Source organism: Mobula birostris, chromosome 30 (genome assembly GCF_030028105.1).
Source record: "Mobula birostris isolate sMobBir1 chromosome 30, sMobBir1.hap1, whole genome shotgun sequence".
NCBI classification, from domain to species: domain Eukaryota; kingdom Metazoa; phylum Chordata; class Chondrichthyes; order Myliobatiformes; family Myliobatidae; genus Mobula; species Mobula birostris.
In genome coordinates this window covers 2936678-2954425 of record NC_092399.1, presented here as the reverse complement: position 1 = coordinate 2954425, position 17748 = coordinate 2936678, and the positions used below count along the sequence as shown (strand labels likewise).

At 43.8% G+C, this 17748-nt stretch overlaps 1 protein-coding gene across 1 annotated transcript in view; it reads right to left on the bottom strand.

The window, feature by feature from the left end:
* The window catches only part of LOC140190536 (lysophospholipid acyltransferase 2-like), a 91235-nt gene that overhangs the window by 32560 nt on the left and 40927 nt on the right, over window positions 1-17748 (bottom strand). The window contains exon 4 of the mRNA XM_072247192.1: window positions 4101-4196. Within this exon, the coding sequence (XP_072103293.1) occupies window positions 4101-4196 (96 nt within the window). The remainder of the gene's footprint in view (window positions 1-4100; window positions 4197-17748) is intronic.

Here is a 17748-nt window from a genome sequence, read left to right as displayed (position 1 = left end):
TTGAATCAAATGTCACATTCAGTCAGGTAACTTGTTGAACCTCATACCACGTTGGTATCTACATTGCCATCAATTACTTGTTCTCCAATTACTTCTTGAGTGGAGACTTGACTAGTTACCACCCAATAGCACTTTCATCTTCCCAGAGCTTCCTCTCCCTGTTGTAGTGTAAGTGCCGTTGCTATGGGAACTGATACAGAGCCTAGCTATTCTTATTGTGTGTGACCCAACGACAATTCCAGTTCTTATGTCTCCAGTTCTTATGTCTCCTCTCCCACCCGTTTCTCTGCTCCATTGACTGGGTGTGATGAAATGGGGCAGAGTTAACAAAGAGGGCAAAAGGTGAGCAGGAACTGTTTGTTATCAAAATGCCGAGGAGCACAACTGAACTTTGAAGGGAATTTTACCAATGCTAAAATGATGGGATGAGGAACAATGGGAATTTTATGTGCTACCAATGTTATTGTCTGTAAGAGTGTCATTGCTTGGGGTACAAACCCATTTTTCCTAACGTTGCTAGGTTTTTAAATGAGTTAAAACTGAAGTATACTCAGTTCATGGTCATCTAACTCTTAACATTATTCTGGACAGTGGATAAGATATATTGTTTAATTAACATGGACACGCAGGAGACTGCAGATACAGAAATCTGGAACAATACTCAAAAAGTTGGAAGAGTTCAGCAGGTCATCAGGACCTGAACACCGACGGTCCATTCTCCTCCACAGATGTTGTCTGACCTCCTGAGTCCCCCCACCTTTTTGTGGGCTGCTGATTAATTGACATGCTAAGCAGATCTAATGGGCTAGCAGCAGGAAGTTGTAAACTCAACCAGCTTCATCATGGACATTACCCTCCCCAGCGTTCAGGACACCTTCAAAGGGCGATGCCTGAAAATCTATATTTATATATATTGTAATTTATAATTTTTATTTTTATGTATTGCAATGTACTGCTGTCACAAAACAACAAATTTCACATGATATGCCGGTGACATTAAACCCGATTCTGATTCTGAAGCAATTTTCCCAGGTTCTCACAGCCCACCTGGAATGACAGGAACAGTCAGTGCATGCAAAACCCATCAGAACCAGGTTCCTATGAACAACACACCACATCGCAGGCTTATACCTGCTGGCACTTCATCACAGATTCTGAAACTCCTTCCCAAAGTCACCACACGAGTATGTCCACCAGACACTGTGGTGCTTTGTGGAGAAACCCCTGCTACCACCTATTCAATTATAAAACACAGATTGTCAATAAAAGTTGGGGTGGTCGGCATTGCACTGTGTAGTTTTAAATCAGTATATCACAGCCATTTTTTATGATGTGAAATTAGTTTTTCAGCAGCACAGTGCAAAGACAAAATGACTAATGAGGTCTCTGTAGCTAGGGGTCATGCTAACTAAGCATGTTGCATTCTAGATGTCTACATATATGCAAGCCTGGGCAGCACAATATGGAGAGTGAGCTGTTACCCAGGTAGCAAACTCCCCCTCTCCACAGAGCTGAATTCATCAATCAGCATTGAACTGCCTTAGGGAGTTTACCCTCGGGGTTTAATCCCAATGCCGTCCGCATGAGTGGGTATACTGGCAAGGCAGTGGAGGTTTGAGATCAGAGATTTCCTTCTCCTAGATGAGCTGCCAACCACGGCTGATGAGCCCATCTGCCTGAAGCGACTGGTTTTAAAGTGCCAGTAACCAGCCTTTGCCCCTTCCATCAGTAGAAATGGTTCCACCGGGTTTCCCCTCCCAAACCTGGCTATAACAACTTTAAGAAATCTAAAATAACAAAATTAATAAATATTGGAAAATTAATAATGAGGCAGTGTTCATGGACGGTTCAGAAATCTGACGGCAGAGGAGACCTACACATTTGTTGGGAAGTTACTCCAATGACCATCTTTTCCTGACATCCAGTTAACTTTGTAATGAGGTTGGTTATACGCGACTATTCCCACCAAAACCCCCTTCTTCACCCCCTCCCCACAACAATCCCTCCCAGTGCATGCAGCCCCTTCACTGCAAATCCCAGCTCGTATTCCCGTAGCGAACAGGATCCTTGCAAACGGACACCAGAGCAAGCCAGCGCACAGGTGAGCATCTGACATTCATGTCACAGGTACACTGCCTCTAACTCAGGGAAGGATGGTCTATACCGTAAACAAAGGACAAGTCAACAACAGTGACTACTATAAACAAACATGTGCTGTGAACACGCTTACTGTCAATGAAAACGAATGCACTCGTTGTCATTGGCACAGTAAAGTTACCAATCATTCTATGTGTGAAGCTACTGAAATCAGCTTCTTTCAGAAACCTGATGAAGGGTCTCAGCCTGAAACATCAGCTCTTTACTCGTCTCCACTAACCTGCAGAGTTCCTCCTGCATTGTTTGTGTTACTCCTTTCAGACCTTAAATCACCCACGTTATGGTAACTCTGCCGTGGACAGTCCCAAGACCGGCTGCAAAAGGGGGAGGGATAGGCTTGAGGCTAGCAACCCTATCCCGTAAAAACCCAGAGCTACAGGAAAGCCTACAGAAGTACCAAAGACCTCAGCCCTGGAGAGGAAGGATTTTTGCCTGGAGAGGGGCTTACGTCTAGAACATAAAAGCAGGATGTAATGTTAAGGCTTTATAAAGCACTGGAGAGGCCTCACTGGGAGTATTGTGAGCAATTTTGGGGCCCTTATCTAAGAAAGGATGTGCTGACATTGAAGAGGATCCAGAGGAGGTTCACAAGAATGATTCAGGCAAAGAAAGGGTTATTGTATGAGGACTGACTGATGGCTCTGGACTTGTACTCACTGGAATTCAGAAGAATGAGGGGTGATCTTATTGAAACCTATTGAACGTTGATAGGCCTCGGTAAGGTGGATGTGGAGAGGATGTTTCCTCTAGTGAGGAAGTCGAAGACCAGAGGGGGACATCCATTTAGACCATAAGACCATAAGACAAAGGAACAGAAGTAGGTCATTTGGCCCATCGAGTCTGCTCCACCATTTTATCATGAGCTGATCCATTCTCCCATTTAGTCCCACTCCCCCGCCTTCTCACCATAACCTTTGATGCCCTGGCTACTCAGATACCTATCAATCTCTGCCTTAAATACACCCAATGACTTGGCCTCCACTGCTGCCCGTGGCAATAAATTCCATAGATTCACCATCCTCTGACTAAAAAAATTTCTTCGCATCTCTGTGCTGAATGGGTGCCCTTCAATCCTTAAGTCATGCTCTCTCATACTAGACTCCCCCATCATGGGAAACAACTCTGCCACATCCACTCTGTCCATGCCTTTCAACATTCAAAATGTTTCCGTGAGGTCTCCCCTCATTCTTCTAAACTCCAAGGAATACAGTCCAAGAGCAGACAAACGTTCCTCATATGTTAACCCTCTCATTCCCGGAATCATTCTAGTGAATCTTCTCTGTACCCTCTCCAATGTCAGCACATACTTTCTTAAATAAGGAGACCAAAACTGCCCACAGTACTCCAAGTGAGGTCTCACCGGTGCCTTATAGAGCCTCAACATCACATCCCTGCTCCTATACTCTATTCCTCTAGAAATGAATGCCAACATTGCATTCGCCTTCTTCACCACCGACTCAACCTGGAGGTTAACCTTAAGAGTATCCTGCACGAGGACTCCCAAGTCCCGTTTAGATGGAGATGAGGAATTTTCTTCACCAGAGAGTGGAGAATCTGTGGAATTTGTTGCCACAGGTGGCTGTGGAGGCCAAGTCATTGGGTATATTTAAAGTAGAGGTTGATAGGTTCTTGATTAGTCAGGGCATGGAGGGTTATTAGGAGAAGGCAGGGGATTGCAGCTGAGACAGAAAATGTTATCAGCCATGATGAAGTGGCAGACAGACTCAATGGGCCAAATGGCCTAATTCTGCTCCTTTATCTTATGGGCTACACCTGGAGACAATTTGAAAGACTGGTCAAGGACAGAGGACTCTGGTGAGATGGTGTTGGCGGCCTTTGCCCAAGCCCAAGATGGGCTTAAGAAGGAGAACATGTTATGGTGTAAAGAGCAATCAATAATAGCTTCAAATTATTAGCACTGAGTGTACTTCTCCCCTGCTTACCCAGAAAAGTCAGCAGACCACTCCTTCCCATCCAGGATGTAGACTCGGATGATTTGACAGATGGTTAGGTAGGTCATTGCTACCAGGAAACTGTACCTGAAAGAAAGTAATGAACAGTGGTCAGACAGATCTAACGAGCATTCCATAGGATTACCAGAGATAAAACTATTTGATTATCTTTAATTGATATATACCAAAGTTATTCTCACAAAGAGTATATTCAGTGTTTGCTCTCCAAAGCTGCAGACAGCTTCATCACTGACTCCTTAATTGCTTCAGCTTTAAAGAAGGCAAAATCTCCACAGTTCACAACCAAAAGAGGAACCAGTATGGATAACCTAGATGATAAGAACTTAACTTCACTCACCTCAGTACTGAACTGATTCCACAACCTATGGACTCACTTTCTGGAGACTCTGTGTCAGCACCATCACCATCACCTCCAGATGGCTATGGATCAAGAGGTGTGACCCGTGGACCAGTGCTGCTGGGACATAGGCCGGGACCTGATCAACCCTGGCTGGGTTGCCTGTGTGAGGGTGCCTGATGTTGAAAGATCCAAGACCAACACGTAATTGCATTTGTCACATTATTGGCTAGAAGGGCTATTTTATTAAAATAGAAAGATGCCTCTGCTCCCACTTTGATACAATGGTTCTCTCAGGTGATGTTATGTCTTGGTTTGGAAAAAAATTAGAAGTTGAACTTTTGATCCTAGATTTGACTTTGAGAAAAGGTGGGGGTTTTTTGCCCATTATTATCATTTGATTTGAGTTAATAAAGATGGTCCTTTTCTGATGCTTGGGTATATGAATTTGGTTGGCGGTTTGATGTCTTTTTTTATGGAAGCTTGTATGGCATATAGCTCCGGGTTTATGCTCCAAATGGTTCTTTTTCCCCCCATTTTTTTGTTATTAGGGGATTTTTTGTTTTAGTTAGTAGGGGTTCTTTTTTTCTTTCTTTCTTTTTTCCAAAAAAAAAGTTTTAACATTTTGTTTTTTTTAATTATTATTGATATACTGTTCAGTTTGGTTGATAGTTTAACTCTTGTTCTACATATGGATATGTTGTCTTGATTATTTTGATGTATTTTTCTCTGTTGTTGATTTTCAATAATAACTAATAAAATGATTTAAAAATGAAAATGAAAAACCCAAATCAACCGATGATCCCAGGTTACATCACTGACGATGTGTCCCAGTGCATCCACTGAAGTTTCTCAGCATCAAGGACTCTACAACTCATGTTCTTGGTATTTCTAATTTATTATTATGAGGGGTTTTTTTGTATTTGCAGGGTTTGTTTTCTTTTGCACACTGGGGGCTATTTGTCAGTCTTTGCCTGTAGTTTCTCACTGTTTCCATTGTATTTCTTTCTTCTACTGTGAATGCCCACAAGAAAATGAATCTCAGGGTACTAAATGGTGATATATACATACTTTGATAATAAATTTTCTTTCCTACAGTATAGATCTCAGTGATTATTCCACTCACTGTTAAAGCCCTCACATCTCTCCCTGGCAAACCCTGTTATCCCTTCCCATCGATTACACATCCAATGTGATCCTCCCAGCCCCCAGACACAGCTTAGTTGAATTTGGAAGCTGAGTCAACATCAGGTGATCTGATGGATGTTATTCTAACTGTAGTTGGAGTTTGTCGTGGCAGCTTCACACCACACAGTGGCCTTCTCACCCTTTTCAAAGAGCAGTTAAGAGACAGGTCTTATCCAGCCCAGGTTGGCAGGGCAGATGGTTTATTTATGGCCACTCATGTGCTGTGGGTATTGCTGACATTTACCACCAACCCCTACTTGTCTTTCATCCATTTAATACAAGTGAGCGACTTGCCAGCCTATTTAAGAAATCAGAACTAACAAAAGTGAGAAAGAGAACGAAGTTCTTTTCGGTATTCTGCAGATAGTTTTTAAGATGAATATAAATTCCTTAGCGACGTAAATTTCTGAGCTGACTGCTTTCTCTGCTGTTTTCTGAGAGCACAATATTAATTGGGCAGAGAACTCTAGAACTTCCAAAGTATCCAAAAAGACACCACTTAAAGAGCAATAGACAGGCCTGGCACGATGCAAAGCAAGCAGCCAGGAGAGGTTGTGGATAGGGAAGGGAAAAAGGATTGAACAAGAGCAGTCTCTGGGAGAATAGTGAGTGGTTGCAGGAGGTGAGAGGCAGTGGCGAAAGTTGACAATTGGGTAAGTGGGAATTCAGTGGAAGTTCGAGGTCAGCAGCGAGATCACACAGTCAAGACGTGGGTGTCAAGAAATCAGGGATGGTGGTGGTGGTGAGGAGGGGGTGTGGGGACAGAAAAAATGTTGGGGTACAGATTCATTTAGGTAATTATAGAATCCCAATTCAACAATGTTACAAGGGTGTAACCAACCCCAACAGCCTGTCCTGATCCAATCACAGACACCATGGTCAGGAAAGGGCAGGACAACAACATCTCAACTTCTTTAGGGTGCCAAGGAAACTTGACATGTCCCTGTTGACCCTCATCAATTTTTGATGCACAATAGGAAGCATCCATCAGAAAACAGGTACAGGAACCTCAGGACTCACACCACCAGGTACAGGAACATTACTACCCCTCAACCATCAGGCCCTTGAACCAAAGGGATAACTTCACTTGCTCCGTCATTGAAATGTTCCCACAGCAAATGATCTCACTTTCAAGGACTCTTCATCCCACATTGTCAATATCTAGTTATTTATACTATGGTTTCCTCTTTTCGCGTTTGCACAATTTGTTGTCTTCTGCACTCTGGTTGAACGCCGAGGTTGGGCGGTCTTTCATCGATTCTATTATGGGTATTATTCTATTATTGAGTATTCCCACAATAAAATGAATCTCAGGGTTATATATGATGACATATATGTACTTTGATAACAAAATTTACTTTGAATTTTGATGCATTAGAATATACTAAGGCAACTGCCCTGCCCAAGAATGAAAGAATCTGCAGAGGGTTCTAGACACAGCCCAGCACATCATGAAATCCAATCTTCCCTCCATAGATTCTGCCTACACTTCACTACCCCAGAAAATCAGCAAAGACCCCACTCACCCTGACATTCTCTCCCAACAGCCAGCATGCATCACGAAGCTCAAGGTCAGCTTCTATCCCACTGTTTTAAGACTATTGAATAGGCCCTGAATATGATAAGATGGACAATCTACCTTGTCAGGTCCTTGCACCTTATTCTCTGCCTGCACTGCACTTTCTCTGTAACTGTATCAGAATCAGAACTCCATCAGTATCAAGTTGATCAACACAGACATACATTGTGAAATTTGTTGTTTGGCAGCAGTACAGTACGAAGACAAATATCTGTACACTACAAAATTAAATAAAAAGTGCAAAAGGTGAAGAATGACGCAGGGCTCGTGGACGATTCAGAAATCTGATAGCATGGGGAAGACGCTGATCCTAAATTCTGATGTGAACGTCAGGCACCTGTACCTTCTCCCCAGTGATGGTAACAAGAAGAGGGCACGTCCCAGATGGTGAGGGTCTTCGATGATGAGTACTGCCTGAAGATATCCTCGATGGTGAGAAGGGTTGTGCCCACGTTGGAACCGGCCGCGTCCACAACCCTCGGCAGCCTCTTCCAATCCCGTGCTTGGGAGCCTCCCGAGGAGGCTGTGATGTAATCAGTTAGAATGCTCTAACCATTTATTTTGCATTATACTACCCCGATGTACTAACATGCTGAAATTACTGTATGGGTGGAATATAAAACAAAGTTTTTTCACTGTACCACTGCACACGTGACAATAATAATCTGGTGGTTGTCCGTCATGTCCGACAATGACAGGAAACCCGTGTGTGGGGAGTTCTTAAAGTGGAAAAGCCATTGTACTGGGGCAGTTCCACTCCCTCGACATCAGAGGTCCGGGTCCAGTGGTACGAATGACATCACAAACTGGGGTCTTCCTTGGTTGCAGAGGATGACCATGACATCTTCTGTGAGCTGCCATGCTCTCTGCTCTCTCTGGAGTGTTGCAGTACTGACTTCACGCACCAGAACAGGCACTCCCTATCTCACGGATGAGGCCTACCGGCTACCTCACCAGGCTTAGCCTGCCTGTCAGAGGGGTGTATGGGGGGTATGTGGTCGCTGCTGTCACATGCAAGCAGCTACTTGGAGCCACAGATGAGAGCTGAGCGTCCAGCGGGGCCTGAAGGCGAGTGAGCAGCGTCAGAATAGACAATACAAGCCCCTTCACCAGAGGTGTTACCCCTTCCTGGACACATCATAATAAATAATGACAAGAATAAACTGATCATCAATTACTACTTGGGTGTCCTATGACTGTCCATTAATGGTCACCACCTGGATAGCTGGGTCTAATTTCCAACTCCCCCCCCCCCCCCGCCCCACCACCCCCTAAAACATAGCTCTGGGAGAGGTGTTGTACAGCTATTAACATCATCCTTCATAATGTAGAAATCATACTAGATGCAAGACCGTAGAAAAATACAGAGCAGCAAAATAAACCCAGAATAAAGCAGATTGATTGGTATCTCAGAGAGGGCAGAGAACCCCACCCAGATCCCAATCAAGCTACTGAGTGGTTCTGGAATTTTCCATTTCCAATTCACGTCAAAATACTTTGCAAATGTCATGTAGTTAGAGCAGGGCATGGCAAATCTGATTGCTCAAGACTAAGGTTAAGTCCTGCTGCAGAGGCAAGTCACATCCATGCCATTTCCATGGTGACGTCAATATTTGGAATAATTTCTGCACAGAAAGAGGCAAAATATTCCAGGCACTCTATGTGATGAGTAGGGTTTCTGCCTACTCTCACACAGATGGTGAGAGATTGAGGGAATCCACATTAGCCCTGACTCAGCAGTTAACCCTCGCAATTCTAAGGCAGAGTCACAGAAAAGTACAGCACAGAAACAGGCCCATCAAGTCCATTCTGAACCATTTAATATGCCTAGTCCCATTGACCTGCGCCCAGACCATAGCCCTCCCATCCATGACCCTTAACCTATGACCTCTAGTTCTAGTCTCACCCAACCTCAGTGGAAAAAGCCCGCTTGCATTTACCCTATCTATACTTCTCAAAATTTTGTATACCTCTGTCTAATCTCCCCTTAATCTCATACATTCTAGAGAATAAAGTTTTAACCTATTCAATCTTCCCTTATAACTCAGGTCATCTAGTCCCAGCAACGTCCTTGTAAATTTTTTCTGTAGGCTATGGGATATCAACTGATACCAAAGTTCAAAGTACATTTATTATCAAAGTATAAATACTATATACAACCTTGAGATTCATCTCCTTACAGGCAGCCACACAAAGGACCAATTAAAAATAGACACGCACACTTACAACAGAGCAACACACACAAATGCTGAAGGAACTCAACAGGTCAAGGAAGCATCTACGGAAATGAATAAACAGCCGACACTTTGGGTCAAAACTCTTCTTCACAACAAAGACCATCAAACAGCCAATGTGTGTTAAAAAAATTGTGCAAACAATAAAAAAGTAAACAAATTTCACCCAGAACGTTATCCACAGAGTCCCCAAAAGTGAGTCCACAGCCACAGAGCCAGTTCAGTGCTGAGGGGAGTAAAGCAGGTCCAGGAGACTGACAGATGCAGGCCACAGCCACAGATCCAGGTAAGGCGAGTGAATCAGGTCCAGGAGACTGACAGATGCAGGCCACAGCCACAGAGCCTGTTCAGCGCTGAGGGGAGTGAATCAAGTCCAGGAGACTGACGGATGCAGGCCACAGCCACAGATCCAGGTGAGGCGAGTGAATCAGGTCCAGGAGCCTGATGGATGCAGGCCACAGCCACAGAGCCAGTTCAGCGCTGAGGGGATCAGGTCCAGGAGACTGATGGCTACAGGCCACAGCCACAGATCCAGGTGAGGCGAGTGAATCAGGTCCAGGAGCTTGATGGATGCAGGCCACAGCCACAGAGCCAGTTCAGTGCTGAGGGGAGTGAATCAAGTCCAGGAGACTGATGGCTACAGGCCACAGCTGCAGAATCATACCACAGGCATGACCAAACAGTGTTGATATTCACTGCCTCACAGATATGATGTTAAATCCAATGCTTACCAGTCATCATGGTCAGATACAAATCCTTGAAAGGCAAGGAACTGATGTATCAGCATGCAATCCTTCCAATATCATGAAACCAAGTGACTTGGTCCTTTTCCATCGGGAGCTCGTTGTGGATTCCCATCCTGTGTATGATTCAACATTCCCGCAGTTCAAAAATTACACCAAAGTATTTTTGAACACTTCAAGGCAATGTAACGCTACATGGTCAGAGACTCATTCCACCAAGATGCAACACAGAGTGTCATAGGAAGTCATTCCTGCCTGTGGCCATCAAATTTTACAACTCCTCCCTTGGAGGGTCAGACACCCTGAGCCAATAGGGCTGGTCCTGGACTTCTTTCCTGGCGTAATTTACATATTACTATTTAATTATTTATGGTTTTATTACTATTTAATTATTTATGGTGCAACTGTAACGAAAACCAATTTCCCCCGGGATGAACTACATAATTGAAATTCTTTCTTGTACACAATTTGTAAGCTACACCAAGCACATTTTATTTTTTGCTTCAGGCAACTTTGACTGTGGGTGTGCTGAATGTGGTTGTATTCAGTCCTGGGTAAGTGACACCAACGTAGAATCTAATGCCAACAAATCATATTCTTCATGCATTTGTTGAACCTAATGGGTGGTGGGGTGGAGATGTCTCTGCCAAAGGAGGGACGGGCATCTTCAGCCTTCCTTCCTGATGTTCTCTGTCAATGAGGAGTGGAGGTGCGTCTCTATGAAAGGAAGTACAAGGCTTGCAGGTCACCCTTGGGCAAGGTGTAACACCTGCTTAGCCCCTCCCCCTCCCAGATCAGGGTCATGTGAAGCCATGGGAGCAGCTGGTGCATATCGCAAATCCTGGTTATGAGAGCACTGATGCCAGGCAGACAATCATTGAAGAGTATTGATAATAGCTGGGGGTCACCTGTCTTGTAAAGACACTGCCCAGAAGGCAATGGCAAACGACTTCTGTCAAGAAATTTGCCAAGAACAATCATGGTTATGGAAAGACCATGATGGCCCACATCATGCAACATGGCACATAACAAAGAATGAATGCCAAATGGTGAAATTTTACCATCCTTGCTTTAAGAAATCATTATCATAGTTTACACTCTTTGAGAAGTATTGAAACCCTGTTCATCACCACAGGTGGAAGCTACACCAAGCGCCATTTCATCCACTCACTGCCCATTAGCTGCAGGTCAACACTGTCAAAGAGCTCACTCCGTGGTGGCAATGATAGAAATTACAGGGAGCTGAGGGGAAGGGTTAAGGGAGTAGATTTGAAGTTGAGATGGGGAGGGGTCGAAGGAGAGAGTGATAAACACAACGCGAGGGGGTTAATGAGGGGACAAGGTATAATTGTGGGCCCCTCCTCACCTCCTCACTACCCCACCCTCTCCTATCAGAGTTCATCATCACCAGCCATTTATCACATCCATCAATCACCTCCCAGCTTCTGACATTATTCCTGTCCTCATCTGCCTATCACCTCTTCAAATAGATCCACCCATCAGCTGCAAGCTCTTGTTCCACCTCTTCAAGTCACCTTTTTCTATTGGCAATCTCTTCTCTTTCTTTCGGTCTAAAGGGCCTCGATCCAGAACAATACCTGTCCATATCTCTCCATAGACGCAGCGTGATCCACTGAGTTCCTCCAGTTCTTTGTGTTGCTCTGGATTCCAGTATCTGCAGTCTTGTGGCTCTAAACTGAACCTACACTTTCTCCAGTTTCTGCAAACTATTTCTGTAATAAGGTGACTAAAACAGTGCACAGCACCCCAAGAATGGTCAAATGTACTGGAGCATAATCTCTCTTCTTTTCAGTTCCAAGTCTCTAGAAATGATGGTCACATCACATCTCAGATTTGAGGGGTAGCACCTCAGCTGAAGGGGACTGTCATGTCCATTCCAAGGCAGCTCACTCACCTTTGGTCCCCACGCATCACTCAGCTCCAAGTAGCTGTTTGCATGTGACAGAAACTACACTCCACTACACCGTTTCGACAGGCGGACTAAAGCAGGTGAGGGTCACCAGTATAGACATACCTCAGTGAGGTAGGGATATGCCTGTCCTAGCATGTGAAGTCAGTTCCGGCAGACCGGGTGGATGAAATGTACAGTGAGATCCAATGACCAGGAAGGTGGTACTGCAATGCTCGGTGGAGAGTAAAGGGCACGACAAGACACAGAGATGTCACAGTCATCCACTGCAACCAAGGAAGACTCCAGTTTGTGACATTTGCTTGAACCACTGGACTTGGACTTCTGGGGCCAAAAGAATGGAAATGCCCCACTGCAATGACTTTCCCACTTTAAAACTCTCCTGCACAGGTTTCCTGTCATCATTGGACTTGATGGGCAACCACTATCTCAGAAAGATTGATCATTTCCACAGGCTACAGTTGGTTGCATCAACATCTGGTAAGGAGGGGGCCACTGCACATGCAGAGGTTGAAAACTCAGCCGGTTCAATCATGGGCACTAGCCTCCTCAGCATCAAGGACATCTTCCAAAGGCAATGTCTCAAAAAGGCAGCATCCATCATTAATGATCACCATCACCCAGGACGTGCCCTCTTCTCATTGCTACCATCAGGGAGTAGGTACAGGAGCCTGAGGGCACACACTCAATGATACAGGAACAGCTTCCTCTCCTCTGCCATCAGATTTCTGAACGGACAATCAACCGACCCAACAACACTACCCCACTGTTAAATATATGGGTTATGACAAGAGGAAAAATGGCTGGAGTCACTTCTAACTTTCGAGCAAGGGAGTTTGTTATGTGCAGCAAAAAAATCAAACTTACAAAACTTAGCTAACAGAAAACTGCCAATACTTACAAAAAGAAATCTACCTGAAAATACAATAATAGCTCCACACTTCTTTGTCAGTGTGAACTCGTGGGCAGCCCTAATCTCTCTCTCTCTCTCCCCCCCCTACTGGTTGTGACGAGCCCCATTTTATTAGGCACCAGAACATACCATCTTTAATTACCCACAAAGTTCACTTAGGACTACACATGAATCAGAATATGTTTCAGCCCACAACGTAGTTACAATCGTATCACAAAATAAATTGAAGTGTCTATATTAAATACAGTATACACATCTGCATGACTAAAGAAATGGAATATTCCACTGTGATTGGTGGGAAGACACCGTAAAGACAAATCCTTTAGGACCCATTATTGGGGGTGGGGAGGCTGAAGAAACATTGTAGAGTGTACACTGCGCAGTAACAGCAGATTGGCGACAAGGCTATGTGCATGTGTCTGTATCTAAGGAGTCCATTTAATGAGCTCTCCATCACACCCACTAGCTTTGCTCTTTCAATTATTTTTTATATATGTTTCTTATTGTAATTTATAGCATTTGTTATGTATTGCACTGCAATGCTGCCACAAAACAACAAATCTCATGACATATGCCACTGATATTAAACCTGATGTAGTAACACTGCATTTAATATCAAGTACAAGACTATAAGACAGGAGCAGACTTAGGCCAATTGGTCCATCAATTCTGCTGCCATTGAATTAAAGCTGATCTTTTCTTCCCATCCTCAGTCCACTCTCCATAGCCTTTGCTGTCGTACCTAATCAAGAACCTATCAATCTCTGCCTTAAATATACCCAATGACCTGGCCTCCATAGCTGCCTGTGGTAACAAATTCCGCAAAGTCAGCACCCTCTGGCTTAAAGAGCTTTTCCACATCTGTTTTAAATGGATGCCCCTCTATCCTGAGGCTGTGCCCTCTTGTCCTAGACTCCCCCACCATGGGAAACATCCTTTCCACATCAACTGTATCTAGGCCTTTCAACTTTAATGAGATCGCCCCAGTGTGTACAGACCCAGAGCTATCAAATGTTCCTCATATGATAACCCTTTCATTCCCAGAATCATCCTTGTGAACCTTCTCTGAACCCTGTCCAATGCCAGCACATGTTTTCTTTGATGCGGAGCCCAGAACTGTTCACAGTACTCAAGGTGAATCCTCACCAGTGCCTCATAAAGCCTCAGCATCACATCCCTGCTCTTATATTCCAGACCTCTTGAAATGAATGGTAACATTGCATTTGCCTTCTTCACCACCGACTCTATCTGCAAGTTAACCTTCAGGGTGTTCTGCACAAGGACTCCCAAATCCTTTTGCATCTCAGATTTTTGGATTTTTCTCCCCATTTAGAAAAGAGTCTGCTCATTTATTTCTTCTACTAAAGTACATGGCCATGCATTTTCCAACTTTGTATTTCATTTGCCACGTTCTTGCCCATTCTCCTAATCTGTCTAAGAACTTCTGCAGCCTATCTGTTTCCTCAGCACTACCTGCCCCTCCACCAATCCTCATATCATCTGCAAATCTGGCAACAAAGCCATGTATTCCATCATCTGAATCATTGATATGCAGCATCAGAAGCAGTCTCAACACCAGTCCCCATGGAATGCCACTAGTCACTAGAGGCCACCCAGAAAAGGATCCTTTTATTTCCACTCGCTGCCTCCTACCAATCAGCCAATGTTCTAGCCATGCCAGTAGCTTTCCTGTAATACCATGGGCTCTTAAGTTGGTAAGGAGCCTCATGTGTGGCACCTTGTCAAAGGTCTTCTGAAAAATCCAAATATATAATACCCACTGCATCCCCTTTATCTATCCTACTTGTAATCTCAAAGAATTCCAACAGGTTTGTCAGGCAAGATTTTCCCTTAAGGAAACCATACTGACTTTGTCCTATCTTGCTCTGTGTCACCAAGTTCTCCATAACCTCATCCTTAACAATTGATACCAACATCTTCCCAACCTCTGAGGTCAGGCTAACTGGTCTATAATTTCCTTTCTGCTGCTTTCTTCCTTTCTTAAAGTGTGGAGTGACATTTGCAATTTTCCAGTCCTCTGGCACCAATGATTCTTAAAAGATTATTACTAATGCCTCCGCAATCTCTACCAGAACCCCCTAGGTGCAGTTCATGTGGTCCGGATGATTTATCTCACACACACATCTGGCACACTGCTAGTGTCTTCCACAGTGAAGACTGATGCAAAATACTCATTTAATTCATCTTCTATCTCCTCGTCCCTTATTATTATTTCTCTGATCTCATTTTCTAGAGGCCCTATATCCACTCTCATCACTTTTATTTTTTTTTAAACGTAATTGGAAAAAGCTTTTGCTATCCACTTTCATACTGTTTGCTAGCTTACTTTCATATTTCATCTTTTCCCTCCTAATGATTCTTTTAGTTGCTCTCTGTAGGTTTTTAAAGCTTCCCAACCCTCTATCTTCCTGCTAATTGCATTTATATTAGCTTTGACTTCCCTTATCAGCCACAGTTGTACTATTTTGCCATTTGAGTATTTCTTCATTTTTGGAATATATCTATCCTGCACTTACCTCATTTTTCCCCAGAAACTCGTGCCATTGCTGCTCTGCTGTCATCCCTGCCAGCATCTCCTTCCAATTTACAATGGCCAATTTTTCTCTCATACCACTGTAATTTCCTTTACTCTACTGAATAGTTTGAACATCAATTTAGGCGCCAAGCCAGATTGAAGAGGTCAGAGTCATGGGCCTAAGGCAAGAGATAGACCAGTTCAGATCACTGCTCCACAAGGTATGCTTAGCTCTGCACTGAACTATGGCACTCTCTTGTGGACTTCAGTTCAGAATGCTATTTGCTTGCAGGTTTCTTTCTCTCTGCACACCGGGTGTTCGACAATCCTTTTTTATACGGGTTCTTGAGTTTCTTTGTTTCGTGGCTGCTTGTTAGGAGATGAATCTCAAGATTGTATGAAGTGTGCATACAGTGATAATAAATGTACTTTGAATCTTTTAATTTTGATTTTGAATTACTAAATTCTTAACATGCTGCAACAGCTTTCTGCTTGTTGCAAGTTTAGTCAGATCCGCTAAACTTGCTAAGAAACAGTACTATAATTTGGCGTTTATCCAGCTCTCCCTTCAACCAAAACCAATGTTTGTTCATCTGTATGGTGGTTAAATCACATATTCCAAAAGAAATTCTTTTTTTTTTTGGCTGTTGTCCACTGGAAGGGTGCCAGAATAGCTATAATGCTTTAAAGAAAAATAATTGTTTTTCATCCTCAATGAACTCTTGCATTACGAAAATTGTGGTGGTAATGTAGAAAGCGTGTTCTGACTGTACGGAACACTTGGGGATATGGTGCCAAAGTTACAGAATTGGCAATCATCATCTCAGATCACACTGGACAGACAACAAAATCAGAGGAGTTCAGGATGCTCTGAATGAGATGACTTTTGAACACCAGATCTTTCTCCAGGAATCTGGACATCCTTCTTGAGGGAATGAAATTTTGTACACAACTCCCTATAATCTCAAGCTTCCAAAACAAGATAGGATTGTCAATCCAGTGGGGATTACAACTGCCAATGACCATTTAGTCATAGTGATAGTCATAGTCATACTTCATTGATCCTGGGGGAAATTGGTTTTCGTTACAGTTGCACCAAAAATAATAAATAGTAATAAAACCATAAATAGTTAAATAGTAATATGTAAATTATGCCAGGAAATAAATCCAGGACCAGCCTATTGGCTCAGGGTGTCTGACCCTCCAAGGGAGGAGTTGTAAAGTTTGATGGCCACAGGCAGGAATGACTTCCTATGATGCTCTGTGTTGCATCTTGGTGGAATGAGTCTCTGGCTGAATGTACTCCTGTGCCCAACCAGTACATTATGTAGTGGATGGGAGACATTGTCCAGATGGCATGCAACTTGGACAGAATCCTCTTTTCAGACACCACCATCAGAGAGTCCAGTTCTGTCCCCACAACATCACTGGCCTTACGAATGAGTTTGTTGATTCTGTTGGTGTCTGCTACCCTCAGCCTGCTGCCCCAGCACACAACAGCAAACATGATAGCACTGGCCACCACAGACTCGTAGAACATCCTCAGCGTCGTCCAGCAGATGTTAAAGGACCTCAGTCTCCTTGGGAAATAGAGACGGCTCTGACTCTTCTTGTAGACAGCCTCAGTGTTCTTTGATCAGTCCAGTTTATTGTCAATTCGTATCCCCAGGTATTTGTAATCTTCCACCATGTTCACCCTGACCCCCTGGATGGAAACAGGGGTCAACGGTACCCTAGCTCTCCTCAGGTCTACCACCAGCTCCTTAGTCTTTTTCACATTAAGCTGCAGATAATTCTGCTCACACCATGTGACAAAGTGTCCTACCGTAGCCCTGTACTTGGCCTCATCTCCCTTGCTGATGCATCCAACTATGGCAGAGTCATCCGAAAACTTCTGAAGATGACAAGACTCTGTGCAGCAGTTGAAGTCCGAGGTGTAAATGGTGAAGAGGAAGCCAGGGCAGATTAGAAACCGGTGTCCAGGTTCACAAGGAGCATTGGAAGAAGCTGCTCAGCCCATTATACCACACTGGTTCATTGAAAAACCATTCCATACCCTCATATTCTTCTGTGAACTTGAAATTTAACCATGAAAATATATGAAGCCCAATCAGAGATGAACCATCATTTCTGGAATCGTTCTCCACTACCTTCTTCT